This window comes from Vicia villosa, linkage group LG1 (genome assembly GCF_029867415.1).
Source record: "Vicia villosa cultivar HV-30 ecotype Madison, WI linkage group LG1, Vvil1.0, whole genome shotgun sequence".
NCBI classification, from domain to species: domain Eukaryota; kingdom Viridiplantae; phylum Streptophyta; class Magnoliopsida; order Fabales; family Fabaceae; genus Vicia; species Vicia villosa.
In genome coordinates this window covers 4,720,329-4,731,159 of record NC_081180.1, presented here as the reverse complement: position 1 = coordinate 4,731,159, position 10,831 = coordinate 4,720,329, and the positions used below count along the sequence as shown (strand labels likewise).

Here is a 10,831-nt window from a genome sequence, read left to right as displayed (position 1 = left end):
ATCCCTGCTCTTACTCTTGAACCTAAGTGTATAAGCAATCTCAGATCTCTAATAGTTAAACCTGAAACCGAGTATATAATTGTTCTTAGTCCTCAAATGTTTTATTTTTTTTCCAGAATTAGTGTCTTCAACACCAACTCTGTTCTATCATAGAAGAAGTAAATCAACCCATTCTAAAATCATTATAATCGTTTGAATCAGAGGTAATTACTTTAATAAATTCTTCTATTGATGATTCACAAATTTCTCATATTTGTGATATTGACCCAAATAATTTACATATTGTTTTAAGAAACGATAAAGATTATATCCCTTTACATATAGATATCCTATTTTAAGTTTATCTATTCTAAGCAAATCTCTTCAGAGTATTTGAGTTTTATTGCAGTTGTTGACTATGTGAGAAGTCCATTATATGTTCAAGAAGTATTAAAATATTAAAATTGTGTGCAAGCTATGGATGAAGAATGAAATCACTTGAAAAATGAGACTTGGAAAATTGTTGAGAGTCAAGAGGTAAGAAGACAATTAGTTGTAGATGGATCTATATGGTAAAACACAAGCCAAATGGGAGTCTTGTTCGTTACAGTGCCATACTAGTGGAAAAAAGATATACTCAGACATAATTTGACGTGGCACCCCCACAGACCCTATGCATTTACCATTTTAACCCTGTAAAATATTAAAACCCATTTCACAATCCCACTGGACCATTTCAAATTTTTGCAAAATCTTAGCGATTACCAGATTTTTCAAACAGATTACTAGATATTTCGAACTTACGAGCAGTAAGTATCAATTTTTATCAAACTTATTAGCATATACCAAAATTTTCATGCAGCTTTATCGAATTTTTAGAAATATCCGATAAAAACACATATTTTGTATGCAATTTTACCAAAATTTTCAGAAAAGCCAATAAAAATGCATACCTTTTTCCATATATTTTAAAAAATCTAGTAAAAATGCATATATTATACCATATTTTTTTGAAATAAACGGTAAAAATGCATGCATTTTAATGGGATGTTTCAAAAATCCAAAAACAAGTATGATTTGTACCAGTTTTTTTTTAAATTGGGTAAATGAATGCATTTTTACCGGATTTATTAAAAATATGGAAATAGTCATAGTGTTATTGAATTTTTCAAAAAAATTGGTAGGTTAAATAATTGTGTTTTTTTCCAATGAGGAATAGTGGATCAGATGGCACGATTGCTTCTCGGCAGCGTGATAGAGCTGAGGCTATTGCATCGAGGGTTCGTGCGAGGGGAGATGACGTAGAGGCTTCGCATATCCAGGAGGGGAAGTAGCTCTTACCGATTCTCATAGGAGGTAGTTGGCTAAGAAGTTTCATGCACCCCGCAGTACCTAACGTAGAGGATCTAGACCTACTTCTGGATGGACCAAAATTTCAGATGATGGGCCTGTTGTTGAGGATGTCCATGCAGCAGTTGAGGATTACATGCAAATGATGGTGGAGACAGAGGTTCCACATCCTTCTAAGACCACATAGGTACCCATCCTTATGAGACGGAGACTTCGACTACTACAGGTATTACTCCGCAAATGACTACTGAGGCACCTGCTACAGATGATACAAAGGTAATTCCTCCAGTTGAGACAGAGGTCACTGCTCCAGCTTCGACATAGTCATTAGTATACGCGGATGGAGGTATTCGTGAAACACCCAATGAATGTTCTGTGCTCACTGGGTATGTCGATCACGTGGAATTTAAATCATGGAAGGGTGAGGTATATATATGATATTCCGATGATGTCAATTTATTTTTTATTCATACGTTGAAAATAAATGATTCTTTTGACTTTGTTTGTTAAAGGACCGACTGCCGCTGAAGGTGCCTACCCCAAGGGAAGCTAAAGAAGTTCTTAGATGTCCCGATGCCACGAGAGGTTGGGGAGATTGTCGAAGAGTAGGGTCTCATTTTACTGGTGGACTATTTGTTGGCCATGCTCGACGGTCAGGTATTGACGGCCTTTGTTAAGTGATGACTTAAGGAGACATCTTCCTTCCGTCTTCCATTTGGTGAGATGGCGATAACCTTGAATGATGTATCCTCTTTGTTTCATCTTTCCCTGGCAGGTAGTTTCTTCACTGCTCCTAGTATTAGCTAGGAGGTTACACGTATGACTGATGAACATAACTTTGGGTTTACTGACAGGCGGTAAAAATGTCATGTTTCTTGCTTGTTTTTCCTTTGAATTCATGTGTGTTTTCATCATTCTAGTTCTTTTTATGCATTTTTGTCTCCTATGTATGTTTGTAAGGAATAAGAACTCAATGGAGCGAATCGGGACAAAAAAGGCCAAAAATTGCATGAAAAAGAGCGTTTCCAGTACAAATTTCCCAAGTCCAACACGTCCAAGCCGTGTATCATGATACTGGACATATTCCCCCTTGGAGGCACACCCATTAAAGCAACCAGAGGCTAACACGGTCAACCTGTGTCCACTGATACGACCCGTGTCAGGTCTCAGGCAGTTACAAAAGTTTTGGCTTTTGGATAGATTTGTGACCTTTTGGAATTTGTAACTCCCATTTTCTTCATGATTAGTGATAAGTGTTCATTAAGCACAAAATTAGTGCATATAATTAGTGACTTAAGCCTAGAATTAGTATAAATAGGGGCCTAAGGATCCATCTTTTCCATCATCTTTCACTATTACTACTCCAAACAATTGTTGTTTCTATTTGTTTTAGTTTAAGTTATGAATATTTTCTTGCAACTTCTGCACTTTTAATGTCAGTTGCGAAAGAAAAGTCAAAATTGATGTTGATCATGTATCGAAATATAACGATTCAATATCGGAATGCGAACTACTAAACAAATGAGTTCGAGACGCCACAGACAAGGTAAATTTAGCTCAATTGAGAAACAATCAAGAATGTGGGGTCGCATGACAAGGCATATGCTCTTGATTGATATACGTAGATACACCTGAAATACGTTTAGATGTGCATGTCACGAAAGTGGGTGTCGCACATTTTGTTTAATTTTCTACTAAAAAGCTTATAACTTCTCACAATTCAAACATGAATAATCTTAGGGGTGAGTCTTGATGGATGATCATTACCTCGGTCCTGCTTTTAATCATTTCTTAATTTACACATTCAATCTGCAATCAAACAAACCATTTTCGATCACTTTAGATAAACTAAACTGATGTAAGAATTGATAATCACATATCTCTCTGTGGAATCGATGATTTTTACTACTTGACACAACCGTGCACTTGCGGTTCACACACGTCAAGTTTTTGGCGCCGTTGTAGGGGAGATTTTTGTGATATCAAAAGTTTATTTCAACACCGTTTAGACTAAGGTACTTTTATTTTTTGTTTTCTTTGTTCTTATTTTGTATGCGAAGGACCCGTTCAACCGGTCTTTGGTTGATCTGGTAAACGAGATTGAGTGATTTCTTCACGAAAGACGTCAACTCCTCGCCTTGCAACAAATGGCTGGGATAGTGGATACGAAACCACTCAAAGACTATGTGGTTCCCACCGATGAGGAACCACATAGTAGTATTGTTCAACTGCTCATTGGGGCTAATAATTTTAAACTCAAGCCTTAACTTATAGGTATGGTTCAACAAAACCAGTTTTCTGTGCTACCTACGGAAAATCCGAATCTACATTTCTCAATTTTTGTGGCACCTTGAAGGCTAATGACGTTGATCAAAACGCCATCCTACTAAGACCGTTCCCATTCTCTCTAAGAGATAAAGTCCGAGCTTGGCTCCAGTCTTTGCCAGCAAATTCTATAACTTCATGGGCCCAACTCAAAGCTGCCTTCCTTGCACGATATTTCCTGCCAAGCAAAAAGGCCCAGGTAAGAAGCGAAATCAATAATTTTAGACAAGAGGACGAAGAGTATCTCTTTGACGCTTGGGAGCGTCTTAAGAACCTTTTGTGACTTTGTATGTTCTATGATTTGGATAAGTGGATTATAATACATACCTTCGATAACATTCTCCTTTGCTCCACGACGATGACCCTTGATGCGGCCGTCGGGGGTGCGCTAATAAACATCCTGCAAGACGTGGCATATAATTTGATTGAGGATATGACTAAGAACCACCACTCATGGGGTTTTGTCTGTGATAAAAATGCTAAAGCCCCCCCCCCCCCCCCCCCCCCCAAGGATGGAATGTACAAGGTTAGCCAGTTTGACCATATGAACGCAAAAGTTTATGCGTTATATCATAAACTTGAAAGTCTAGCTGTTTCTTTTCCAGCATCTACTCCGGTAGCTGTTGTTACTCCTACCACCCTTGTAGGACCCATCTGTGAGGTTTGCGGGATAAACAGGCATCCCGTTGTGGAATGTCAAATGATATTGGTAGGGGGAACAAATATGGAATCAGTTAACTATGTTAACAATCAAAGAGAAAATCTGTACTCAAATACCTATAACCCGATGTGGCGAGACCACCCCAACTTCTATTACAAGAATAACCAGAACGCCTTGGGATCAGCGGATGTCCTATAAGGCACAATGCCTAGAAAGTCAAACTTAGAAATCATGATGAAGAGTTTTATGACAACACAAACTCGACATAATGACGACTTTAGGAATCAAAACTTCCATACTAATGAGGTACTAAGGTAGCTGGCTTCTAAGGTTGAGTCTATGACCATCCATAACAAGATGTTAGAGACTCAAATCTCACAAATAGCACAACAACAAGCTCTAATATATATACCTCAAGGATCTTTTCCAGGACAACTTAAGCAAAATCCTAGAGGTCATGTTAATGTTGTTGTCACTACAAGCGAGAAACTAGTAAAAAAAAATTAAGAGAAGTGGAGTTCAGGAGTTTTGAAAAGAAAATTGAGAAAGTGGTAAAAGAAAAAGAGAGTGAAAAAGAAGCGGAAGTTAGAGTGAAAGTGATATTAAACTTATATCAAAATATAAAATCAATCTTCTAAAACTTCTCATTCAAAATACTAAAAAAACCAATTCGCAAACATATTTTTAATATATTTAAGAGAAAAAATGAGTAAATAAAAGAGTTAAATAGTAGTATACTATCAATGTAAAAAAAGATTATCCCTATATCCAATTAAAATATTTTAAAATTTATAGTGTAACTTGGCGCTCTACATTCTGGTTATTGATTGTACAGTATAAAAGTATAAAAGTAATTTACACTGTTATTTTGAAGAGAATTATTTTGACGAGAATGAGGGAATGATTAAGACAGAGATAGAAAGTGGCACCAAAGTTGAAAGGCACAATCCTTGTCCATAAAATTTTAGCTAAAAATGACCATTTAGGCAATTCGTTGGTTGTACATCATCTCTGAAAGTGGCCATTTTGGATGAACATGGTTGTACAGCTTAATCTTATTCATTTCAAAGTTTCGTCTGGCCTCATATCATATTCTTACTTTGTTTTTTTCCTTCTTTTGACAAATTGATTCTCTCACCTCATCTATCAAAGATAAGAAAGAACTTTGGCCCACATACTCTTGTCTAATGAACCACTTGTTCAATGAGATTCAAATTTATTTTATTTTAATTTATTTTTTATAATAAGTGGGACCTTTTTGTTTACTTTAACTTTTTCTAGACTATTTATACATCTTACCTACCCTAATTATTATTTATTATATTTTGAAATTTCTTCCATTAACTATTTAATAATTCTTAAGTCTTTATCCTCACTACTAGCTATAATAATGTTAGTGTTTTCATTTTTATGATATTGCATGCACATGGTGTTAATTATTATAGTGCATATAAAAGACACAAACTTGATGAGCACTAATATCATAAACATTGTCACTACATGCCATCCATGGACCACATAAAATACCATACATCACATCATCAACATGCTCAACATTGAGCTACCATAATACTAATATTAAATAATTAAAAAACAAAGGTACATAATTAAAAATTAAAAGCATCTAAGTTCTTCAATCTCCATGAACATTTTATTTCTCCATAATATCTTACACATCACTTCATCTTCTTCTTCCACCATGAAATTTCCATTTCAAGGCTCATCATGGTGTTGTTTGTTAGCAACACTGCACTCTTTTCTAATCTCACCTTTAGTACCAGTTAGAGGATTATTCTCAGAAAGCAATGTAATAGCTTTAGAAAACTCCTTGAAGAAATACTCTTGACTTTTGGCCATTTTCTTCACAAAAGGTTTTGTTCTTTTGTCATGTGCTAGCTGATGATCTACTAGCAAAAGACCCTTGTTGTCAAGAATATTTCTATAGTAATTGTTGTCAAGAATCATGGGGGTACCACGGTCATTTCTCACGTATTGTACTGCCTTAGGGTCAGGGATTGAATCCGGACACTTCTTTAGCATGTGTGGGATGTGATCTGGATTCAAAGCTGGATCAACTTCTGGATACAAACGGTGCACTAATTTTGTGCAATGAGTTCTTCCAACACTGTGTGCTCCTGCATGTTCATCACAATCATAAGCAAATACTTGAAAAACTTGAAAAATTTGTAGTCACTTTATAATTTTAATAAATAGTTAATATATTTTTCCTAATAATATGTAAATTTATCTTTCTCATGTCTACGAGAAAGAGGTTGTTAGAATGTTGTTATACCAAGCAAAGAAACAACTCCAGGAGTGTCAATTCCCATGGCACCAAACTTGTCAAGGACAGAAGAAATGGATTCATTGTGGTCAGGAAGATAGGCCTCCAACAGATCCACTCTACTCTTTCTTCCATCTCTTCTTCCAGTTTTCAGTGGAATATAAGGACCTCCTAGCTGCAAACACCAAAGTAATTAAACACTAATTAATCTTATAATTAGTAATAATTAAACACAGGTCAAAATAAAATTGTACTAAATTAGAACCAGCATAACCTTGTGCTTAAAAAAATATGATTTTCTTTAAATGGAAAAAACAAGCAGAATCTCAAACAAGCATGAACAGAAAGGGAATTATACCGAAACAATTCCATCTCTTGCTGAAAGAACAAGGATATCAGAACAAGAAACAACACCAGGACACTCTCTCTCAACAGCTTCTTTGATGGTATCAATGTACCTAAAGTTCCTCAAACCAAAGCTTCTGTCATGTTCTTGCTCAGACAAGCTTCTTCTTGTGGATGTCAGCAACAAAGAAGCATCACAACTCTAAAAAAAGCAGTTTAGAACTTAGAAGTGATTAAAATAAGTAAAAAAAAAAATGTTCGAATGAATAGGAAAGTTGGGGTAATTACCTGAACAGCACAGTCATGGAAGATGTTTCTGAGCCATGAGAAAGCGGTGTTCTTGTGGCGTTTGTAGAGGAGTTTGACTTGTTCTTTGATGACTTCTTCAGCTTGTGGACATGATTCTTTGTAGTAGTTCATGAGAAGGCCATTGTCTTCTACTGCAGAAGAGATTGTTAGGAAGAGTTGTGGTGAAAAGGATAAGAGAGCTAAGAAGATGAAAGCTTTGCTTGGAGACATTGTTGAGTGGAGTGAAGTTCAGTGAAGTGCTTGCTAGTGCTTAAATAACAAAATATCTAAATAAATATCCTATTAAATATTAATATAATTAAATCAGTTGATAGTTGTACAGAATCATCAGATCATTTCAGTTGTTAATCGTACATATAAAATCATCATACTACGTTTAGTTAATAGTCGAATATAAATATCAAATTATAGTTCAATTGATAGTTGTGCAAATTATGAGATTATAAGAGTGGGTATTCAAACTCGCGATATTATAATTAATTATAAACATTAAATTATTAAATAAAAATAAAAATACTATTACAAAATGAATGAAGCGTAACGTTTATAAATTATGTTGTTGTAGTTTTATAAATTTGAGGTCCAAAATGTGAGTTTCTGAGCTACGAGAAATAATGGTGAAAAGTCAAATCGGTTGCTTGTTTTAGGTTGGTATTAAATGGATAGAGTTGCGTGGCAAATGAAAAGAGCGACGTGGCTGAAAGGGTCAGTCGGCTGTATCATCTGGCTTGGCAATGGCAGCTGCTATACTGAAATTCATTATATTTCGACTCCCTCTTTAATTATCCCAATAAGGTAAGGAATCTATTTTGCAATAATACTTTTAAATATTATATCCTATCTCATTTATAAAAAAAAAATTATATACATTGAATAAATAATAAATAATGTATTTGAATTATTTAGATATATTATTTATTTAATATATCTAAAAAAGAAATTTTTTTCTTATAAATAAAATTAGTGGGAGTAAATACTAAAATGTCAAGGAATTACAATATAACCATGGCATGGGAAATATGGTGGCACCACACGAAGCGATGTTTTTTTTGTTTGTTGTAAAATGGTTTAGATGAATTTGGGGTAGAATTAAAGTTTGTCACACATTTGGCATTTTCTCTTAGAAGATTGTAATTAGGGGTGGGAATAAGCTGGGTCGAGTTAGGCTCTGTCAAGCTTAAATATGTCCTGTTAAAAAATTTAAAGCCTAAGTCTGATCTATAACCTATCGTAGGCTTATTTTTTTGGCCTGAGTTTAGCCTCTTTAAGGTCTGAGTGGTCTGTTAGTCTACTTAAAAGCCTATTTCAATTGAACATTTATAAATAAGTCATTCAACTCAATTTTATATAGACTAACAAATTAAAAGATCAGTGAAATTAAATGTTTGTTTGCATTGACTTATTTGAGTTTATCTAGCGGTATAAATTTTGTTATAATATTTGTTTGAAAGAACTTATGGAAGTAACTTATGACATTTTTCATAAGATTTTTTTCTTCTTATTTTCATCATTTCTTTAAGATAACTAGTATTTATTTTTATATTTTAATTCAAAATACAGAATACCATATAATAATAAAATACTTATTCAAATTTATTTAAATAGGTCGGCCTCATAGGCTTAAAGACTTTTTATATGGCCTATGACCTAGCCTTTTTAGTTAAATAGACTTATAAAAAAGTCCAGACCTTTTCTATTTATATTAAGAGTCTGGCCTGACCTAGGCCTATTTAGGCTGGGCCGTAGGCCCCTATTATTCGATTTGGCCTATTCCAACCCGTTTGTATGGGATTGTATAAAAATCTAATATAGTGAAATTTTTTATGGGGCGTAAAGTTGCATCCTTAATGTCATACCCCAAAATTTGCCCCATCTACTTCACTTATAAAGATTCAAAGACTAGGGATCCATTCAAGCAACACCCCTAGTCAAGAGCCTCCTAAGGCTAGGGTTTGAGGTTCCCCTAAGAGGGATCAATGAGATAAGGCTCCTAATCAAGGATGTATGGTTTATAGTGATCTAATCTAAATCCATGGCAAAAGTCAAGGCACTACTCCAAAGGTCACCTGCTCAAACAATCTCAAGATCTACAATCAACTGATTCAAATCCAAAGTCAAGGCATGATCCAAACTTCTAACCATTGGTCACACAACAAGTATGGGGATGTATAACCATCATTTGATCAAGAATTGATCATGATTCCATTAATAGAAACTCAGAGATGAACAAATACAAAAAGGTTCAAATTAGGGTTTCTTAGGAGAAAGTCAACCCAACTTTGACTGGGCATAACTTTCACATGGAACATCAAAAATTCCCCAATCAAAGCCTATTTTGAAGGAAATTGGATTCTCTACAACTTTGTGTCTCACAAGCCAGGGCTAGAAATGCTTCATTTAAGAGATACAAAGCAAAAGATTACAGGTCATTTTCAGGCATCCTTCAGAAACAGTTTTTTCCCAAAGAGAATATGATCAAGATAAAAGCTTCAAATGAAAAATATGTTCCAAGGTGGCTTATAGAGGACCTCTTGAGGTTTCTAAAAAGTATTAGAACTCCCTCATAGCTTAAAAATTGAAGGAGATATGCTTGATCAAAGTCAGGTGATTTTAAGGGACCAAATGTGAAAAAGGAGGGTTCAAAATTGAGATTCTTGCAAATAGGCCTACATTCTATGACCCAAACTTGGTCCACAAGCTATCCAAAACATATGCCATGAATTATATCATTTTATTTGGTTTTGCATATTTTTATTTCATTTAAAATTTATTTTTAATGATTTTAATTAAATGGAGAATCAAATATTTGGTAAAAAATATGTTTTGATTATTTTTTAATCAACAATAATGGCAAAATACAATTCAATTTTCGTGGTAAATCAATTAGGAAAAGATTGATATAAATTGGGCCAAGAATAGTAGCTTAAAGTGCAAGAAATAAAATCAATTTCTCAAGTTAGGAAGATTGGATTTAAGTGAGGTTTTGGACAAAGATTTACCCTAATTCTATTCTCCTATAAGTAGTAAACACTAGCCAAGAGACTAGGGGACGAAAAACTGGGCAGAAGAGAGCTTGCAAGAACGTAAAATTCCTTCAAGAAAGTCCAAATCGGTTTCAGAGAATTAAGGCGTTTCAACCCAATCTAAAGGTTGCAAAAGCTTCCTTGGATCATTTAGAACGTGTCTGGATACTCGCACGACTTCAACACCCCCAGAATTACCTCATATTTGCCAAGGTAAGTCACTTCAAAAACCTCTTCGATCTGGACAATATAAGCATCCATATTAAAATCTAATTGCATATTGTTGTTTGGTTCAATGCATCGATCGTTTCTGGGCTTGTTTTGTGAAGTTTGTATGTCTTAATCGCATTTCGCCATGAATGACCGATTTAAGCTTTTTAGGGTTTAATTGGGGGTTTTCGGTTAGGGCAAAATTAGACCATAAAATTTGTATGATTAGATTCGCATGGTGAGGACGAAGAGAATCATAGGGTTGCGCCACATTTATTCACGTGTAGGAGCTATTCGCTATTTCTGGTAGTTTGGTTTGCTACGAAAAATCCGCAGCTAGGTCGT

At 34.8% G+C, this 10,831-nt stretch overlaps 1 protein-coding gene across 1 annotated transcript; it reads right to left on the bottom strand.

The window, feature by feature from the left end:
• Nucleotides 1-5,784: 5,784 nt before the first annotated feature.
• Nucleotides 5,785-7,492, bottom strand: LOC131627058 (peroxidase 42). The gene is made up of 4 exons (XM_058897897.1): nucleotides 7,233-7,492; nucleotides 6,958-7,146; nucleotides 6,609-6,774; nucleotides 5,785-6,450 (listed from the first exon to the last, which is right to left on the bottom strand). Exons 1-4 carry the CDS (start codon nucleotides 7,461-7,463, stop codon nucleotides 6,029-6,031), a joined length of 1,008 nt encoding a protein of 335 aa, XP_058753880.1. The 5' UTR covers nucleotides 7,464-7,492; the 3' UTR covers nucleotides 5,785-6,028.
• Between the last annotated feature and the right edge of the window lie 3,339 nt (nucleotides 7,493-10,831).

Excerpts from the sequence above, each read along its gene's own strand:
- LOC131627058 (XM_058897897.1), bottom strand. The coding sequence starts at position 7,463 with ATGTCTCCAAGCAAAGCTTTCATCTTCTTAGCTCTCTTATCCTTTTCA. Across the intron at positions 7,147-7,232 it reads TCCATGACTGTGCTGTTCAG|AGTTGTGATGCTTCTTTGTT; the intron begins GTAATTACCCCA and ends TGCTTTTTTTAG. Across the intron at positions 6,451-6,608 it reads TGGAGTTGTTTCTTTGCTTG|GAGCACACAGTGTTGGAAGA; the intron begins GTATAACAACAT and ends ATGAACATGCAG.